This window comes from Teleopsis dalmanni, chromosome 2 (assembly GCF_002237135.1).
Source record: "Teleopsis dalmanni isolate 2A chromosome 2, ASM223713v2, whole genome shotgun sequence".
Lineage (NCBI taxonomy): Eukaryota > Metazoa > Arthropoda > Insecta > Diptera > Diopsidae > Teleopsis > Teleopsis dalmanni.
In genome coordinates, this window is record NC_051847.1 from 18,504,757 (window position 1) to 18,527,325 (window position 22,569).

General features: G+C 28.0%; 1 protein-coding gene across 1 annotated transcript; it reads right to left on the reverse strand.

Annotated features, from left to right (window-relative positions):
* Positions 1-1,312: 1,312 nt before the first annotated feature.
* LOC119684573 (23 kDa integral membrane protein-like) lies at positions 1,313-20,736 on the reverse strand. Its single transcript, XM_038098636.1, has 5 exons — positions 20,577-20,736; positions 2,093-2,266; positions 1,863-2,024; positions 1,605-1,802; positions 1,313-1,537 (listed from the first exon to the last, which is right to left on the reverse strand). Exons 1-5 carry the CDS (start codon positions 20,631-20,633, stop codon positions 1,466-1,468), a joined length of 663 nt encoding a protein of 220 aa, XP_037954564.1. The 5' UTR covers positions 20,634-20,736; the 3' UTR covers positions 1,313-1,465.
* Between the last annotated feature and the right edge of the window lie 1,833 nt (positions 20,737-22,569).

Genomic DNA, 22,569 nt, shown 5'->3' on the forward strand with positions numbered 1-22,569 from the left:
TAGCTTAGGTTACTGGGGCCGTCCGAAGACTCACTTAGACCATGGGGTCCATTGTGATGCCCTAAAAAATTTGACACCTGTCCCTATAGCCATTTGGCTAATTTGTGCCAAAAATATTAGCTAATATGTACATTAATATAAGTTTAAATTTAATTTTGTTTAGGACTTAGAGTCGATCTTAATAGCTGGTATGAGGGTTTATTTTTTTCGGTACTTCTCTTACTTCCTTTAAGTGTTCTGCAAGACTTACTGATAAGAATCTTTTTGTTTGTCCGATGTATATTTTGTTGCAGGAGCCACATATGATTTTATATACTCCGCATTAATAGCTGGTATCTTTCTACTAAAAGTTGTACTCAACAACTATTTTTCGATATTCAGTGAAAGCTGTGGTTAAGGTTACTCTGTCTCTAAGATTGCAAACTTAAGAACATTTAACATTAATTCTACTCTATAATATTTACTTTATTTGCTTATCAGCTGCTAACACATATATATATCATTTTTAGTAAATATTTATTTCATACGATAATATATCATTCAACATATATTACTCTTCTTTTGTCTACATTCAATTATTTGTTAATTAATGGTAATAAACTTAATATGAAGTATTCTTTTAATAATTAACAGACTTTGTTTTACTAATAAAGCTTTATTAAAAATATAAATACTAGCACATGTGTTAAACAAATATAAATATGAAGCTACCTTTTTAACAAGTTTGAGTTTTTAAACATAAACAATTCTATTTGTGTTGCTACATTTAAAATTTTATATTAATTATTTTTAAATTATGAATAAATATTTATTTATAGATATAAAATACATATATTTTTAAAACAAAAAAATATACATTTTTATATATATTTTATATTAAATACTTTAATAGCAATTTTCACATTATTTATTGTATTCGTATTTTCATTTTTGATTCGTTGCTATAATCTATATGAGCTGCCAATAAAAAACCAAAAAAAAACATTAATATATATAAAAGTATAGAAATAAATATAATATTTTTAAATTCCGAATCATATAAAATTTATATTAAAATTTTTCCGCAAATAAGTTTTGAACTAAATTTAAATAAAAACTAACAATTTATGTCTAAAAATGCAAAGAATCATATTTTGTTCAATAATATTAATTTATGCATAATTAATATTAAGTTAAATTTTAAAAAAATTTTAACAGATGCATATACATATATATATTTATATATAGTAATTGAATTAATCTCAATTTAATTTTACTTTAGAAGTTAATAACAAATTTAATTTGATTTAAATTTAATAAAATATTTCAATATTAGCTTTATTTTAACATTTGACTTGTTCGCACAACACATTTATACCAATTTTTGGTTAAAATCTTAAAGGGTAGTATAATAAAAACTACAATGTATTAAATTAGTTTATAACATAAATAGTTTTCTTAAAATAATTTATCTGTAGAAAAAAGATTAAAAGTAGGCACGCCTATTATCATTTCGTATGCTGTTGCAGAGACAACAGGCTATAATGCTGCTTATGAACTGCAAGAAAATAAGAGTAATAATTACTTATAGTCAAATTGGAATAAATTTAAAATTTTATATTTACCTCCAAGGCAATCATAATCCAGGCTAATATGTTAAATATATGCAGCAGATCGATCCAGTAGTTCTCGAATTCTATACGGCAACCATTCGTGATTAAATTCTCAGTCTTTGTGTTGTCGTTATTTTTGAAGCAAGTGGCCGGTGGCAAACGTTCATTGACAATGTAATCCTGAGGACTGGCACGACCGCAGCAATCGAACTATTAATAATAATATATAGAATAATGTATGATATGATTTTTTTTATTAAGTAAACTTACCCAGTTTTCATATAGTGACATAGCACCTGGACTCTTCAATTCTTCTTCCCAAGCTGTATCCAAAGAATTCGCCAAGTTTGATGCAACAGAATTTTCGCCTCTTATCAAAAGAAAAGCTACTGCTGCTTGTGCTAATATTATCACATATAGGAATACCAAAAACTGCAAGTAAAATTATAAAAAGTAATTACAAATTTTTAATTTCTGTTAATTTTGAATGAGTTACTTACCGTCACAGTACAGCAAACATTTTCCCTTATAGCACCAAGACAGCCCAATAAAAATATGACCAATGTTGCCACACCAATGCCTATGTAAGCATAGGCTGTCATGGAACCAATCTCATTTGTATCGTAGGAACATAGTATATAAATGCCAAATGATATAAGCACCAAGGCAAGGAGCTGAAAAGAGAGATTGTTTTAATACATATTTTTAATTTATAATGGCTTATGTGAGGACAATAAAATAATTTGAACATAAACCATCTTTTTTATCTCTAACACATCGAAGTTTGTTTAACTTCTTTTCTTGAACTCTTAAATAATAATAATAATAATTGTAACATAAACTTATATTATTCTCAAATAATCAATTAATCTATCTATTGATTTTATGTACCTGTTGTACATATTATTATAAAGCATATCTGTAATAGCGATAAAATAATTAAAGTCTTCTACTACTAATAATAATATAAATTTGTTAATACTCTGAAATGGTTTAATAGTATTTAAATTATAATAAACTATTTATATATTATTTCGAGATAATCAGACCAACAGTAGGAAGTTAAATTGGATCGAATCCCAATTAGTTGACAACATTTTTGACTCCAAACTCACAGTACAATGATTCAAATAATTTGACTTGTTAATATAACGTTATATTATTAAAAGAAAATAATATCCATAAACTTTTAGCCTAAATCTGATAAAATGAAACAATGCATAAAAAAAGTTTGTGTCTTCTCCGATCAACAGCAAATGCAATAACGGGAATTAAGCATGATAACCCCACAAAAGCTTAACAAAAAATACCTGAACGCGCTAAGTAACCGTACAATTTTCACACCAATATGTTTTCTAAATAGCACAAATAGACCTGGTAGACGTAAAAGATATATTTGAATCAGAAAATGATAGCCCATCAATTTATATAGATGTATGATCCATTCATGCAGTTACTTCTGTCTCTGAACAGAATATTTTATATATCATTTGCGGAATATTACCTATTGATAGATTAATCATAGAATTTTATATTAAAGAAAAGATTAATTGTATACATATATATTTTTTTTTATATTAATAAAATATTTTTTTAATTATTATTATTTTTCTTTGTAGTGAGGATAATAAATCATAATTTTTGGAACTGATTTTATATAAAATGTTATTGAGATAAAATTCTGTTTACTCGAAACGGGCAGATGAGTCAATTTTTCAAACATTGCGATTTGAAATTAATATTTTAAAATTTTTGAATAATAAATTTTCTTTTAATATCACTGCGGCAGTATCCATTCGGGGCACCCCATTTTTAGGCTCTTTCAGCAAAGGAAAAACATTGAACACATTGCTCTCAACTTCAAGTTATTTTTTTTTTCTAAGTGTTAAAGTTGATTATAAGAAATTTATTTCAACAAAAAGTATTAAAAATTTTGCAAATTTTAATATTAAGATATTTTAGTTTTGTGCATTTTTAATTAATGAAATAATGCCTCAAATATTTGTTTATAACAGAAATTGGCTTTTTTGTTTGTGTTAATATCTTCAAATCTTGAAACTTAGTTATTGTGTTTTTTTTATTTATTTTTAATTTATAGAAAAAAAATTTAAAAACAAGATTAACGAGTAAAACAAGCTGAATTAAAAAATTAATTTAGTTAAATTATTTTAAAATGATAAATCAGAATGAATAAATCAACAACTAACAAACTGCAACAAAACGTTCCTATAAACATCAATGCTAACATCATCGATAGATCATCTGTTTTTCAAGGAGTAAGATAGAGGTGAATTCTGACGCTCTGAGAAGATCTAACAAGATTCGATACCAACGTGGATCAAGAAGTACAAGTGAATGGTACGCTTATTAATAACATAAAATATGCAAACTATACCAATAGTTAACAGTCTATATGAATCAGTAAAGAAGATTAGTTTATGTAGAGAAATATTTGTTTTCCAAATAATCACAAATAATATAAAAAATTATGATTATAATCAAAAACAGTAATACAAATTTAATTCTTATCCAAATACTATTAAAGGAGTGCAATTTCAATTGTCTTTGGAATTGTTCCAAATGTTCTAATGTGTTTCCACAAAAAAGTATTGAACTATCATCGTATCAATTGCAAAACCACAAGCTCCGGCATTTCTAATAATTTTGTCTAGCGAATAATCTGTCTTTCTTCGTCTTCAATCTGCCGTAGGAGAAATCAATCCGAGACTCTAGTCACGTCAAATATTAGCATTAGCAAACGGCATTGATAGAAACGGGAGATCTGAAACAGTTGTACAAGAATTCATCGCCGATGCATATATTCTTGGGTAATATCCTCTTGCAATGGAATTGTTGTTGAAGGGCGTCAAGATCGAACATCAGGCGTAATGAGGATTATGAATATGTGAATATTTTAATTTATTTAAAGCTTGAAGCAGGTAAGTTTATGATTGCATATTAATTGATATATATATGTATATGTGAGTGAAATTTTTCTAAATGTCAGTTTTGATTACTAAAACCAAAATTATTTCATATGAAAGAATAAGTCATTAAATAGATTTGCACATTCCAGATAATATGGAGATGTCAATATGTATCTAAAATTAAAATGTAAGTAAAAAAACAGGCCGGAGAAAAAAATGTATTATTATCTTTAAAGTACTTGGTTAGATATATATGTACAAGTTATCTAACAAATGGTAATTGTTTTTTGTTGTAAATGTTTAATTCAAATACGATATATTTAATTTTAGATGCTTAAATACATTAAGCTGAGATATTTAGAGTTTTGTATATAAAAAAATTTATATATGTAAAATATACATTTACATATGCAAAACTAATAAAACAAACTATAATTTTTCTAATTACTTTAGTTAATATACACTCATGAAAAGAAACCTATTGTCATGAATTCTATCCAAAGTCATTATAGTAAATTTAGCATTATTGTTTATTAAAATGATTAAGTTAAAATGGTATAATTTCCATTTCATTTGCAATTAAATAATAAGTGACTCAAGCCGTCAATTTTTATTTGATAATCTAACACATATAGCCAATAAAAGCTGCCAGATAATATGTCTGCGAGCACTGCATCCCATGAAATGTGAACTCACGTTAATTAAAAAAATTTATTTATATAACAATGTATGACACTAACTACACGTTAAATTAAAATTAGTAGAATTAATGCATAATAATTAATGCAAAAAAAAATTATTAATAAGTTTATAAATAATAAATCTAACCTTTTTTAAAGCCTTTGAGATATATACTAGTAATATATACTAGTTAGCAAATTAATTATTAGGTATTTGAATTTTTTAGAGGAGATCTAGAAACACTACAACCTAGATATATTAAATATGCTTAGTATAAAATTAACTCGATTTATTAGTTCATAAAATGGTGTTATATGCAAAGAAAATCAAATTTCTTTCAGCTTTGAAGATTTTATTGACCTTTTGACACTTAAAATTGTTATTTTATTTTTACTATATGTAGTCATGAATTAATTATAAGTATTAGTACAAGATATATACTAACGATTTTAAATATAAAATAAAATAAAAATATCTCCCTTACATTTGGAATTCAAATTTTTTAATTGGCCATTTATTATAATTTATTTTAAATAGCTCAGCAATTTTCTTCCGCTTAAACTAATTATTATAAAAGTTTTAAAAATATTTCACTAAAATATAACGCACAAATATATCAGAGTCTTTATAATCAAGTTTTATTCAACAACTGACCACAATATTTCGAAACAATTTTTATACTGATCCAACGAAATTATTTTTAGTATGTCGATCTAAACCTTTTAGATGATTTAAATAATAAAGACATTATTTCTTTTCATCGTCGCTTTGAGTTTGCAGAATAGCCAGAAGTTGAACGTAAGCATATCATGAGCAGTAAAAATAATGGCTTAGCTCGATGGCTTAGTGCACTAACGTGTCTGGCTGTCAATATTCCGATCTCTCTATCCTACGTGCACTGTCTGACTTACTCTGATGAAATTACAGAGATCAATTACAATTGAATCGAAGAAAACGTAAAATATATTCTTCATCTTACATTGTTGAATGCGTATTTTTCTCTATTTTCGGTATTCTCGTGAATTCCAAGCAGCACACTTACGGTTCTTTGCGGTACATATTGGAAATATCACCTTTTATCATGTTGATATCTTTACAATGTTAAACTCTCAAATCTCTTTGATCATTCACCAGAGTGTCTGTCTCAACTCAAGAATGGATTTTTTCTTTATACAAAATTCGTTAGGTTGTGACTTCCAGTATCCAGTATCCAGTATGTCAAATCACAACATAATGTGAAGAAAATTTGCTCAAATTGTGGAAGTAAGTATTCACTTTATTCACTTACTTTTATTTACTCATAGATATCGGTGTGTTAAAAACTTTTTTGGAGCTAGTTTAATTCGATTGGAGACAGACTGTGCAATATTTAAACAAATGATGTTCATTGAACATAAACCAACAAATGTAGATTAGGTAAAGTTATTACGATGATCGTATGGATCTATTTAGCTCTGTTAGCTCATTATGTTTTTGACACTATTTTACCAGTTTAATGAAGCTTAAGGTACTTTTCACGGGGAGCTCTTGCAAATGACTAAGATCCTTTCGAAACTAAATCCGTAATATCAAAAAGTAAAAAAATCTCATTACTATTAAAATTCAATTATAATTTATTTAATTTTATTTACTGAAGCAATAAATAAACAGCAACGAACAAATTTTTAATATTGTTTTATACAAGTATATACTATATATAGTAAATCATTTACTTACAATATAATTGCTAAAACTTTTTCAAATGCCCTTTAATTTAAAAAAAACAATATATTTCTATTTAAATTAATTTTCATAAAGAGTAAAAAACTAATTAATAACTTGGTTATTATTTAAATTTTTATTTTTTAATCACGACATACTAAAGTTAAATAAGTAATTAATTATATATGTAGTTTTTGCATTGCAAACATGCAAAGATATAACAGTCAGCTAATGAGTATCAATATCTAATAAAATAAATAAATTAAATCAGATCAATAGTCCCTATGTTGCCTAATATACATTATACGAGTATACGTTCAAACATTCATGGGTAGTAATAAAAGATATATTTTAATGTAAACAACCTTTTATAGTAAAATTTAATTGATGATAACACAATACAATTTTTCAGTGGAGTGATTTGTTTTTAATGGAGCTCGGGACCTCTATTCAGCAACCTAGCTATACTCATAGACTCCACTTAATTTCTAGTTGATTTGAATATGATGATGTTTCTTTTTAAAGCAAAAGTAATCGATTCCAATAGTACTAAAAGAATTCTTAAATTACAACAATACTGGTAAGTGTAGATATTTTTTCTAGAAAGTATTGACTAGCATTTATAGTTTTTTGCGATGCTGTAAGTAAATACTTACTATGAATAATTTTCGATATCGACATAACACAAACTATAAGCAACTTATAATGTTATTTAAAAAAAATTTATTAAAACTTATAAAGTTATTTATTTTAATTAAAAAAAAAAAAGATTTTGTTGAGTATACGAGTACATATCATATAATAAATAAAATAACAATACATTTATTTGACTTCATTTCGATATATGAACAATTAATACATTAGTAGTATTAGCAACATTGTTCTAACACTCTTCAAATGAGCATCACATGATGTCATATCATATCAACTCATCTAAAAATACACAACAGAGGACAGCGCACTCAAACATATTCCGAAAGCAACGACGAGAGCAGCCAACGAATAACAAACACAAAAGTTGGCGCCAAAATGACCGACTAAAATGGCGTCACAAAAATGAAAGATACAAAATTTATTAGTGGAATAATGTATCTGGAACAAGCGTACACCAAAGTAGTTCAACGCTATAATATTGTCCTAATTTGATACCCCAAGAATTCTTGTGTTATTCAAGGACATGCAGGGATTGGCTGTGGTTGAGCAATATTCCATTCTGCGTGTGTAGACAGAATTTATGCATGAAAATGTAAACATTTTTTTATGATATTAACAAGATAAAAAAATTATTAAAGATACTACAATATTTACTTTGTGTTCAATATTAAGTGTTTAATGGTATGTATATAATCTTTATATATTTATTCTATTCCTACGTTTTATTAAGAAGTAGTTAAATTATTCAAATAAATTCTATATGGTGTTAATTATCATAATTAAAATAATTATTAATTTAAATTATTAAACTAAAACCACTTAAACATAATGTGGATACGACAAAAACTTAATAGATTTTATAGTTATTTTTATAGCTTATTTCACTTATTTATTGTCAGAAGATCATATATTAATAATATGTACACTTATTATTATTATTAAATTGGAAAATTTCACACCACGTTCAAAGAAACTAGAAAATTCTTTGTTACGATCTAGAAATCTATTATGTCCCCTTTATGAATACTGAGTATTACTTCAAGTTTGAATTTTTTGCTTTATTGTATTATTAATTATATTATTATTGCATTATACTGATTACGATGTTTTTGCCCAGCTCATGCACGGCGGTGACTTAACACTTAAGGAGCCCCCTTTCTTGAGGATCTTGATCAATTACAAGACCTGACACTAAATAGAATTTAAGGCTTTGTCAAAGAATCTACATATACGTTAACACAATGGGCCAAAAGGCCTAAGTGGATCCACCAGGGTTTGCCGGTATAATCAAACCTACTGATTATGAATTATAAATATTTTTAGCATGCACATTTTTATAAAATCTTATTAATATTGATCTCTCAAATTTTCTATAAAAACTCATAAAATACTTAAATATATACGAGTATTTTTAGTTAAAATTCTAAATTCTTATACTAGTTCGCAAATACACTAAACATAAACAACAAAAAGATACAATTAACATTGAAGTATTAATATTTTTTGTTCTAAATTTGATATTAATGTTTTCAATTTTTTCTCCTATAAAGAATATGAATTTAGTGACGTGATGTTTTGTTTAACAAAGATGATGTCATACACAAACATAGTTTATTCAGACTTGTCGAACAAACGATATCTATTGTATTTAATTGCTCTCACCTGTGAATCATTTGGATTCAGTCAGTGAGTAATCTGAATTAATTAAATTGATTCGGCATACTGGCAAGTACTAATACTAGTTTTTTTATAGTAATTTTATTTTTTTTTAAATTAACTAAAAATATACAAATTCGCAAATAATTTTAAAGTTAAAGGCGAATCTCATTGCTCATTTGAATTTATTTCAATTGAACATATATTTGCATTAGTATTAGTGACAGTAAATGGATTTAGTGAAATTAAACAATAAACAATCTAGAAATGTTCTCAATGTATTATTTAATCAAATTTGAGAATAACACTTGGGCTCACAGATTGATATAATGGACCCGTTTGTTACGAGTATCTCAGCAAATTCACTGCCAGTATACTGTCTCAACATGACCTGACAACCAGCAAAGCACGTACTAATATTAATAGCATGAGTTTTGAGGGAAGAAGATTAAGATAAAATTTTGAGAAATAATAAAACTAATATACAATAACTGTTGAATTATACTTCATGATTTGAATTTTACTGACTGTATATAGACAAGCAAGCACAGAGTAATGTATAAAATACATTACGATAAATATCCTATTATAAGAAAAAGATACTAGAAAGAATTAAAAGAAATGCAGTACAATATTTTGAATTATACAGTATCTTTTTTTAAAATTTCAGGATTGCTCGAAAATAGCGAATTTATCTGTAGCCTTCACGAATGCAGATTATTTTTCCGAGTCCTATTGTAACTATAGTATCGATTGTAGTTCTCATTCAATTTAATAATAAAAAAAATTCTGTAATACAATTGCAGTGCTTATGAACTTTCAACTATTTCATTAATTATTCATATAACTGATTACTCTTAAGAAATAGATAACCACTCATTTCTGTTCCTTTCGATGTTATCTGCATGTCGACTACTTTAGTTAGTTTTACTTTAGTCTCCAAATATGCTCCAAAAACTAGAAGTCTAGTTTTTCCGTTATCTGTTTTTTATTTAAAGATTGGTTTAGTAAACGATTGGGTGTTCATCATTGCAGCTTTCGATAACTCCCTTTAACATTGCTCATAGTATTAATATATTTATCGGATGACTTACTTTTTTATATTCAATATGATTCCCTGTTATTGTTGCCATAACCTAACGGTGATCTAAAAGCATGTACATAAAAATTTGACAAAACGTTGCATATTAGATTGAAAGCAAGTAATATGATGTACCATAGGAGTACACATAAAACTATAACAAAACTTAAAAGCAGCACATATCTGCTCTTCCAACTTTCTTCCGGAAAAGCGATCGAAACTTGGTTATCTGCGAAGACGGGCTGTTCTGAAACAGAGGCTTAATCTCTTCTCTGTTATGTATTTAAAATTTTTACATATTTGTTTAAGATGAAAAATATTTTAATGCATCTATTCGGGCATCTATAAATTATGAAGAACTATTTAAAGAAAACCATTGTTTAAACATTATAAATGTTTTAATAAACTTTAACTTTTACATATTTGTCTATTTCAATGATAAAAAATTTATTATAATTAGTAAAGTGCTCATTAACTGCACTACAAATATGAAGTAAAGCTATTAGCTAAAAGTGCTGGCTAACAGTGGGTTTATTAATGTATCGGTAGTAGAGCAAGCATAACTGACGACTGTAATATAATAATTTTCTCGCACCCTCGAAGAAAAGTTATGCTCTTGTCATATATACGTAATCATAAAATAAATATATCGCTATAAATATGAAATAAAAATATTTTTCTTAGAAGCTGATCAAATTAAAAATTGGAATTTTCCGAACCACCTTTAGGTACCGGGAATTGATATCTCTGCTCGTCCCCTTATCAAGCTACTGTAATTCATATAATATTTATTTTTATTACTACGCAAATTGAAACCAGCATCATATGAGCAATTTTAAAATATAATATTAGCTAAATACTTCCAGGATATAGCATAACACAAACAAAAATGTCCTTACATTACAAATCATCCGTGCTTATTGCACAAATTATCTGTAACATATATTATCCCATAATTTCACTGTTAGCCATCGCACTTTAAGTGGTTGTTATCTCATGGGCTTTCTGTTCATAGTTAAGTAACATTTTTGACTAACTATTAAAGAGGGAGGGTGTACTATTTCGTACGACCCCTTACCATGTATAACAGTACTATCACAACTGTACAATTTAGTATTAATTTATGACTAGCTTTTTCAACTAATAACCACATAAGTCTATAATTGACTATTCGCATATAATAAAGGAAACCAAGGCGACTTATACACACCCTCAGAAATAATTGCTCCATAAAAGTTTAAAATTATTTTCCACTGCAATTAAAAATGTCCTTCAGAGTACATCAGTTTCATATTTTCAACTATTTTTACTATTCCTTACGCTTAAAAAAGGCAAAAAGAATATAATCACTCAAACAGAAACGGTTTAAAGTACAAAGAATAGTCCGGAACATGACGTAAGCCCATAATAGTTAACCCCACCTCTAAACAACTATTAAAATACATACTTTAATAAACTTTAATAATAAATTACTCATACAAAATGATTACAACTATCAATTCAATAATTTTCGATTTGATGATATGTGGTCAATAGAAGCAAGTCAATAAATTCTATCTACCGCACATACTCGTATAATTGACGTATAAATGGGTCAAAAGTGTAAATCGATATCTTATCGTTAAAAAAATGATTTAGTTTTTTTGTTTTTGAACAATGTTTCAAATTAAAATATTAATATTATAAATCTATTTAAGTTTTATTGTAATATTAGACTTTAGGTTATTAGGATTTATTGAGCTCATATAACCATATCGGAGAATTAGAGAGTCAAAGACTATTTAAATAAAGAAGAATAAAAAATCGAAATACTTTGAATTTTTTTAAAACTACTCTCATCTGATCTGGAATGTTATTGATAACTGTGATAAGAAAAATCAGGTATCAGATTATGAATATGGTAGTAGGTTACATGCAATATATAATAAGTTCTTAATCTTACTAAAAAATGGATTTGTCACTGCAATACCTTTTTCCAAGAAACAGAAATGACTTGAGTTTTTTCTTCTTCACTACTATTCTAATATTCACTACTATTCTAATAAGAGGGTGCAACTTAAACCTATTTTAAAACTTTAAAAAACAGATACCATTATCCACTACGTGTTCTTTTGCCAGGGTTCAGAATAGCCCTTTCATTGTCTTTGTGATCTTTATACTCCGGGAGCTACAATAAGATAATGTGTGGTTACGTTTACTTTTGCAACAATGAGATATGGCGTGATGGTGGCTTACATTGCTAGTATATTGCATTTTTTGATATTGATAAAGTAAATAAGATCGTTATATTACTTTTATTTATAAATTACTATTTTTATAAGGGCGGTCAGGTATATATACTGAACGCAAGAAATTGTTAAAAGTGTAAATTCGTCAAGATTTTTGTAATGCATTGAAAGATACTCCGTATATGGTATATACATATTTATACGCTAGATCAACTGCACAAGCTAAGTTGAGTTTAGCGGATTGAACAAATTTGGAACACTATATCTTAAAGCTGCGATATAAATTTTATCCATTTTAATAAAGGTATTAAAATAAAATATGATACAGAATGTTCCGGTTCAGATTTATTATTTATCCGGTTCAGATTTAGATATACTTACCATACAAACTAAACAATGGGATATAAGTTTTCTCAGTTTTTAATACAGATATTCAAATGATATTTGATATTTATATATGATATTTATATACAAGTTTTTATTCATTCGTTTCAGATTTAGATATAGCTGATAAGTAAACTACTGACCCAGATACAGGTTTTTTGTTAGAAAAACTTTTGTATATTCGAATGAATGTACTTTGAATTTGAAACTGAAACATAATTTATAAAATCTAATGATCGAAAAGGCTATTAAATGAAAGGCTATTAAAACAGATTCATATTATCTCATCGACAGGAAATTACATGTCATTTTTGATCCTACGATATAATCAAAAAAACATCCTCACTAAAACCTAACTTTAGTAGCTAATGAGATAGAGGCGTGCTTATACTTAGTTTTATTATATATTAAATTTTGTTATATCACGTTATATGCATATTATCATATTAGTGATATCACAATGTAGATTTACAGTTCCGTATAATAGGTGTTGTTTTTTTTAAACTTATATCGCGTTTGCTTTTTACTCTCATTGTACTGAGCCATACTTACCCAAATGGTTGCTAAAAAATATGAGCTTGAAAAATCTATTGCATAACTATAATTTTCATTAATTAATTTAATCTATTAATTGCTCATCTATTCATTTTAAGTATTTTTATATACTATTTTCCGTTGAAATTTCAAATTCATTTTAATTGCAATTGTTATTGATGATGTCGTTACATTGTAATTTTCACAGAAATGCAATATTCTTATCTCATTTCACGGTATGTATAACAGAGCCAATGCCAATAAAATCATCCGCCATAAATTAACCTTTACAACCGCTATTGACTTTTGTGATATATTTAACGTGAAATAAAAATAAAATAGAAAATTCAGTGAATTTTCAACGGAGGCCTGGTTACACCCGCAAGAGTTGAGTGAGTGATAGCTCATACGTTTCCCGCCAGCAACTCAAACAATTTTCGATTTCCAGTGTAATTAAGCTAAGCAGGGCTTATCTTCTAACTTAAGTCACTACAGAAAGCAACTTTTAGTATGAAAACTCAATGCCTTGACATTGCGAACCTGTACATTTGCGTATCTTCGCAAGCAAGACCTATTGCTGGCATTATTATTTATTATTTTACATATTTACGTACACTTAAATTACCCGCAATTTAGAGTAATTCACTGTTAAATTAAATAAAATTACTTTACATTCAATGACAGTCTTTATACCAAATAAAATTGTTTATTTCACTGAGGCACAACACAATGCAGGCATGAGAGACGATCACACGCCTTTCATAAGACGTAGATTTGGTTCTCCTATACTGAATTCATTGAAATTTCTCAAAAGTTGGCAGCTCTGTTAGCATAAACTTATATCAAACATTTGAGAAAAATATATAAATAAAAACAAATAAAACATGCGAAAACTTAGAAGAATTAGAAGAAAAAAATTAACTAAAAAAGACGCTTATTTTTAGATAAGATACGTACTACTCGGGCGGCACATGGAACTCATACTCTACTCTCTCCTACCAATTCTGATAAAATAGCCCATTTACTGCTGAAATAACCGAATTTTTCATAAGTCATAGAACGTCAGCAATTAATTTAATCGCTTTTTTATTTTAGAATTTTTAATTAATTAAATAATTTTCAATTTATTAATAACACAAACTCAAAGAAAGTAAAAAGTATTAGTTTTTTCTCTTCGTATATTTATTCTACATTTATTGAATTTCTGTTATGAGTGCAGGCCAGTGAAATATTCCACACTTTTCCCATAATTTGTGGTATAGTATATTTTAAAAATTCATACAGAAATAAACAATACCTCAGCGCAGGTGTTCGCAGACACGCGATTATATATATTGGACAATTTATTATTAAATTTTCCCCATTAATTTTTTATTTACATTTAATAAAATGTTTGTTATTCGATATGCCATTAAGTTGAAAGGGTTCAATAGTGAACACATTTCAATTGCAGAAAAGTTGTGAGTAGCAATCATACAAGATGAGAATCATATATGGTCTTTGCTTTAGAATAACCAACCCTATTATTATTATGGATAGGCCGTGCATACACTGCGACCTTAAAGATCTTTTGTGCAGCCTTTCGCCTAACTAGTCCAATTCTAAACTTTTGAAGAATTTTGTGATAACTGTAGGCCGTATTTTAGCTCCGTGTTTAGGGCTCAAAACTCCACAGCCTAGATAGTTAAGTCTGCGGCTAGGCAGCCCATAGAATATGTTCTGCTGTTCTGCTCTGCTGTTGCTCTTGACAAAGTCATCAAGAATCGTTGTCTGCTAGATCAATCTTTTTTAGATGGTGTCGCAATCTACAGTGGCCTGTTAGCAGTTGCGTGTAGAATCTGATATCTTTTCTTAAGTTTAGAACATTTTTAGCCTTTGTATGTTCAGGGATAATAAGCCTTTTTGACTACCGTGTGGCTTTTTGGGGCTCTCCAGAAGTCAGTTATGTTTTGTTTTTTGCGACCAGGCTGTTTTTAAGCTGTTGTTAACTCCGCAGAAAGGTTCCGGGCCTACGAAATGTACTTTTGCTCCATTTTTGGCCACAACATACGCTATTTCATTGCTTTTGTGCCTCTCATATCCCGGCACCCATAATAGAGTCACAGAATGCCTCATCCTCGTGCGTTCTAAAAATCAACTCCAATCGTTGTGAAAGATTCAGTCAACTTACTGATTTATTGGTGTAAAATTTTCCGGAATGTTTTTAAGCGTCAATTCAGTGGGCTAATTTTTTACTATTAAGACAGTTTTGTGGAGATTGAAACAAAGAGTTAACAGGCGGTTCAAAATTCTTTGTTCCGAGTCATCAAACATATGTGTGACCTGGCATTGCCATTAGGGAATATAACTTTTTTTCTGTTAGCCAATACTGGTCACTTTTTCTTGTTTTTTTTTTTCAAGCGGAGCAGCTTGTAATAGACAATTCTCTTCCAATCCTATCAAACACTCTATAAACCTTGTTTGTCAGTCACGAAAGTCGTTTATGGAGAGTAACTTAACTGTGATCATGACTGCTTGCGTTGAATATTCTCGTATTTAATCAGTTTTTCAACCTCCATAAAGTTTCGCTTCAAAAATGGCTCGATTGTGAAGCGTTTTATCAGCGTTTCACTAATGCTTATTCGGTCAATGAAATTTTTTTATTATAACTTATGTGATATCCAAACATTGAACGTTTTTAAGTTACCTGGACAATATCTACTTTATTAAAATTAGATATTAATTTTCAATAAAGAAAATGTTCGTTCAAAAATATATCAATGAAAATTGCAGATACTTTTTATATCATCCGACACAACACAAATTTATAATTGCAGTTTTAAAAAATTTCAGATGACATTATTTCAGTATTAATTACAAATCTTTTGCAGAAGATTGTTCAGAAATCAGTTTTTGTTCCAGAAATCAAAAACCCACAAAAGGAAAAGTTGAGTTTTTCAGAGTCTTTCAAAATATAAATTATCTTAGCAAGACACACGACTATTGGAAACCCAAACTTCATAGCTTTAAATATCAGCAAATATATTACTCACATATTTAATTTTGTGTTACTGATAATTACTATATTGAAAATCTTGCTACAAATAATGTAAATAAAAATTAAATTATTCGTAGATTTATTTAATAGTTTTTCATTATAAAACATTACATGACACTGACTTCTATGTATCGTAAGTAAAAAATTATAAGTTCAGCTTAGTTATTGCGTCACCAATGAATCATTCTTCATAATTAACTATCAGCACACCTAAGCAATATTACCTCAAGTTAACTAATATTGTCATAATGTTATTAGAATTCTAAATACAAAATAATAATATTTTGTGAATGACTTATTAATATCCTTTCTGCTATGCTGACCTTTGCTATTATCTCCAAAATTATAAAAAGTACTTGAGCCAATTTGTTTATTAATGAAACAATAAATATATTCATATGATTAAATTACATGACGTGAGAAAAAGTGTCATGACATCGAACAACGTCATATATATCAAATCAACTACAGATGTAGAGTAGATATCAGAAGTAATAATATTTTGTCATCTAAAGAGATAAAAGTGCGATAACGTTTATCTAATTTGTACCTCAAGTTACATGTATTTAACAGAGAAAGTGCGGATAAATTATCTAAACTTGACATAATTTTTCCAGATGAAATAATGCTTAATGTCAGAGAGTGGTATATATTACTAATTTTTTAACAATTGCAACAGTGACTAGCATTGAGCACTCACCTGTCACACCTTCTACATTCCCAGAGAAGTGTGACTAATAAGTTACTTGTTAATTTTTACAAGTTATTAGATTTTTCCATGTATGAAGTAAATATATGTTTTTCATTGCACAATTATGTAATAAAATAAATATATATATACATATATATACATATATAACTATACATCCTATAGTAATCAATGTGTATCTGTATATATATTCGTTACGTATTAGCTTTCAAACCATTCATATGATTATAATAAACGTTTAGCAAATTAATCTTTACATGTATAAAATAGTTTTTACTTAGATTATATCAACGATAGTTCTATCGGGAACATAAACCATATAAAACCTACTTGACTGCTTTAAGTGCAGTTGTAAAGCACTTCAGGTATATATCAATTGCTAAAACTACTTAAATACTGCTATAAAACATAGCATATTAATTTTTATTTTTATTTCTATTTGCGCTTCAGGATCACTATCAACTTCTTCTACTACCACGTAGCGAACTTTTTTTACGGCATGTATGCAACGGGCTTATTGACATTCTTCACTAGCTTCCTAACAACCTGTAACACCAACTTTAAATAGAGTTACCTATTAGTAAAATATCATCTAATCGCAGCAAAGTGTATAAGATTTTCTTGGGGTGCAATATCTCAAACAATTAGAGGACTCTTCAAAACTCTAGTTTCCGAACTTTCTGTGATACTAGAACATACCAGTTTGAATATGCAGTACTCTTCAAATCAATTATATTCTGCTGTAACTGACTAAAGATTTTTATCTTATTTTTTTAGATTTTATAAGAAACACACAAAAACTTGATCTTAAAATAATTATAAACTGTTTCCTCAATAGATAGAGATTTATGTTTGACATATTGTTACTCGTATACCATTCCACATACCTATTATTAAATGGGGAGTACAAGGCAAGGCGATTTCGGTGGTATATTGTGATAAGAACATTTTATGTAAATACATACAAAACATAAAAGAGATTGTACCCAGCACTAGTAAGAGAACACAATAAAATATGCTAAATGGCAATAGAAGATTTTATCTCCATAAAGATAGTGAACTTCATGAAGACAGTCATTCAACTCAGAATATTAAATAACACAAATATATGTAAGAATTCTTATCTTCGTATTTTGCAAAAAAAAAAAAAATAGTATTTATCATAATTTCGGCTACTTAGAGTAAATCTTTTTGAATTATTTTTATATATCAAAATGTAAGCAGAAGTATAGATAATTTTTTTTTAAATTATTATTTAAGATAAATTTAATATTTTTTTAAAACTACTATCTTATAAATTTATCCTAAGATAATTTTCATAAATAAATTTTGATTAAAAAATGGTAAATGAAGCATGTTATATAAAAAATTGGCTGTTTCAATGGATGTCCATTAAAGTACATTAACAAATAACCACACAGGTACTAATAGGTTCAATCGACAAAACCAAAAAAATTTGTATACATTAATGACTTATATCTGCTACGCCAATCTATAAAATAATTTAAACTTACCGAATACAATCTCTCTATAAGGTCAGCTAGAATTAGTGGCAAATAAATATAGAGCGACTATTGCATCGGACCTATTCCTTCATACCATTTTGTAGTCCATTATGTATTTAAGCATAATAATGTATCATAAAGTAATGTAATGTTAGAAAAAATTTTACCAAGTCTATTCATATGTATTTAAAAGCATATAAAACTCTGATAATATATGTTAACAAACTATAGCTGTCAAATTTCGATTTTCAAATCAGTTTTAATTCTCTAAATCGAGTCAAATGTGTAGACTTTAATAAATCGTTGTCAGTGTTGAATTCTATAGATTTGTTTACGACATATCTATATCTAACATAGTGTCTAATATAAGAAATGTTTCTATAGAAGTTTATATAGAAGTATAGAAAAATATCGATTGATAATGTGACTCAACTCAACTAGGATTATATTAAGTTCACAAGGTATTCAACGATTCTGCGCGCTAAATTAATTTGGAAAAATATATTAAATGCAAGACCGTTTCATTGGAAACAATGTTTTAGAGTAGCTATAGTCTGTATAGTTGTAGCGCTACAGTATTAATACAGAAGGTCTATTAACGTAACTTATGGCCTATTAAGTTAAGTTAAATAACTTTGGCAGTTAGAGTGCATTACATCACAATGGATCACACGATCCTTTTGGGCTTGAAATGTTAACATGATACCATTTTGAAGTCCTAAACAAGCGCATTCTAGTTTTCAATTTTCCAGTTTTTTAGTAGCACTGGACACTTCTGTAAAAGAACACAAGTAATAATTTTTAAGAACTTCGCTCAGTTTCTGGCTAGACTGTGGCACCTTTAGAAAAGATGTTTTACTACTTTTTCTTCATTTTCACATCTATGAATTCTACATTATTCATAAAATGGAATTATTATACTAAATTTAAGAGTATGCGTACAAAATAATCAGTGAGTGGTTATACGAACTACGACCTTAGTTACTCTAGATAGGCTAAGAAAATTTCTTGATTTTTTCGTATGAAGTTTAGTTCAGATTATTGTGGACATTAGACAAATTGATCTTTATCTTTATACACATAATTTACAAGTGACGATAGATATTTCGATATTGCTTCAATCTACACACGGTGAGAATAAATACGTTGCCTGGTCAGCTCTAGTAATTTAACAATTTCATGTGACTTTTTAGCACTTTTTGCTACTCTCCATGCAACTCTGCAGCACTTTTTGCTACCTCACATGCAACTCCGCAGCACTTTTGCTACTTTACATGCAACTCTGCAGCACATTTTGCTACTTTACATGCAGCTCTGCAACAGTTGTTGCTCCACTGCATGCACAGTTTGCCCACACCTGAACTGCGTTTTCTGTCATTCAATAATATTCAGAAAAAAATTTGCTTTGCTTTTGGCGGCTTACACACCTCACGCCCGTAGGCCAAAAGCGACAGTTACCGTTAAGTGTTAAGCCTATTTACCATAGAACGTATCTAGTGACCCGATTTATGGTTAAATGCCTCAACATTCGTCTCCGTCGCTCCGGCTGTGTCTCACGTTTGCCTGTTTGTTTAGCATTCGTTCGACTAATTTATTGTTTGCACATCCGTTTTCGTCGGAGTTTGTTTACCGGCGTTCGATGTGTTGCTGGCTGCCATTGTTTACTCTCCCAATCTTCAGTACAACATTGCGGTAGTTTGTGGATTGTAGATTGGGGAAGAGCACGAAAGCAAATATTAGTTTTCATTTATTTTTTTTTTTGTGTTATTATTTTTTTGTAAAAATTAAAAATATTTTAAATGTGCAAAATTTCATTTTTTATAATTTTTTTTTTTAATTTTTTTTTAAATTTTGTTTTATTAAAAATAAACAACAGAATTTGCTTACCGCACAGATCAAATCAAAAGCGAGCACAAACTTTTTGACCGTTGGCGTTGATGTCATTTTGTTGTTTGAATTGAGAAATCTTTTTATGCTAAATTGTCTCACAAATCAAAAAAAAAATTTTTTTATTTTTATTTTTTTTATTTGGATTATTTTTTTTCGATCTTTGGCTACGTAAGCGCACAAATATTTTTAAGTTTTCAAAAATTTCAGCAAAAAAAAATTTCTTTTATTTTTGTTTTTATATTGAAATGATTTTGGATTCACTGTTGTTGTTGTTATTATTATTAGTGTTGTTGTTATTGTTCCTTGAATTCAGGTTTGTGTGCTTCTTCTTTTGTTTCTTCCACTTCTAATGGTAATTTTTTATTATCCACTGTTGTTGCTGCTGCAATGACTCTGGTTATTGTTGTTGTTGTGTAGAAATTGTTGCACCGCGGTTAAGAAACTATAACACTCGTTGTTTACTACTTGAGGTAAAAGTTTGTGTGTGATGTGATTTTCTTTTAATTTGAAATAAATAATTTCACTAAATTTTAATTTAATTTTTTATTTTGAAAAAATTTTCTTATTTACATAATAAACTTTAAAAATGCAAATTGTTTTGTTAAGTTCTTAAAAAAAAAAGAAAATATTTTATTTTCATGTAAATAATTTTTAAAATTTATTTACATATGTTTGGTTAGCATTTATTTTTCTTTTAATAGTTTCATGACACGCATACGCACGCTTTTTACTTTATATTTTCAAATTCCAAACTGAAAAGTATCTTCCGCACCGAACCGAAATTCGAACCTCAACACACAACGCGTTTCTTGCTACTATTCTATTGAAATGATGAGCCTGATTAGCAAAGCAGTGCGCTTACCTATACTTTGTACTCATATCTGTGTATTGGTTACAACATTATAACATTTATTTTCTAGTGGGCATAATCGGCAGCACTTGAATTTCCTACTAGTGCAATAATAATCACATGAACTTAACAAAAGCTCCGCCATGTTGTTATGTTATAGCAGCAATGCATAAAGCTTAATTATAAACTGTTAATATATACAGTTTGAGTAGCATTGCAAAGTTTTTAAACCGATAAAAACCGTTTTATTATAATAAAGTTCTTTCCATCTACCTCAATGAGCGATTTCCACCGTTTTTCCACACGTTTCTCACAAGAACCCCTTAGAATCCATCCCATTGAATTTAGATTATCTAAGAAGTCTTTCTTCTTTACCAATGAACAGTCTGATAAGCTGTGAGTGAAATACTTTTCAAAACACATTTCTTCTGCACGCCAAAGTCGGACATTCAAAGAGAAGTTGTTTAATGGTTTCATTTCCCTGCAAGTTTCTACAACTTCTGCAGTAAGGATTATGAGGAATGCAAATAACTATATAATAAATAAAATTACAATACATCGAATTGTTCGTCAAATGTCATACACAAATGCAATCTTTACATATATTAAAATAAATATATTGGGTGTAAAACACCTAACTCAGTATATTAAACTCTAATGATGAAAGTTATGTAGCATATAAATTTATTAAACAGTATGCGAATTACTGTTTACCTCGTTTAGATCAGCACGAGATGATATCAATGTCTATTGAAAAAAAAATAATTCTCACTCAGTTTAATGCATTTTTATTATACTTTCTTTCTTTCTTTCAATGGAGTCAAAGGAATTGATATAGTTTAATAATTTCGTTAGATGAAAAGATTGCTTACTAGTACAAGCCAGTAGTATCTTAAACTGTAATTATAGAAAATTCTAAGATAAAAGATGTAATATTAAATTCTAATTCCATTTATTACATGGTATTTCTATTTATTTTATTTTAATTTTTTCGTTTTTTTTTGTTTTAAGGAAATATTAATATAACAACTGAAAAGTCAATCGAAATTTAATAATTTAGGAGTTATATTTCATCGCAACTCCTTTTTCTCTTTTGTTAAAGATAGTATATTCTTATATTTCCACACTCGTTGCAGGTTT

Excerpts from the sequence above, each read along its gene's own strand:
- LOC119684573 (XM_038098636.1), bottom strand. The coding sequence starts at position 20,633 with ATGACATCAACGCCAACGGTCAAAAAGTTTGTGCTCGCTTTTGATTTG. Across the intron at positions 2,025-2,092 it reads ATGTTTGCTGTACTGTGACG|TTTTTGGTATTCCTATATGT; the intron begins GTAAGTAACTCA and ends TTTTACTTGCAG. Across the intron at positions 1,538-1,604 it reads GGATTATGATTGCCTTGGAG|TTCATAAGCAGCATTATAGC; the intron begins GTAAATATAAAA and ends ATTTTCTTGCAG.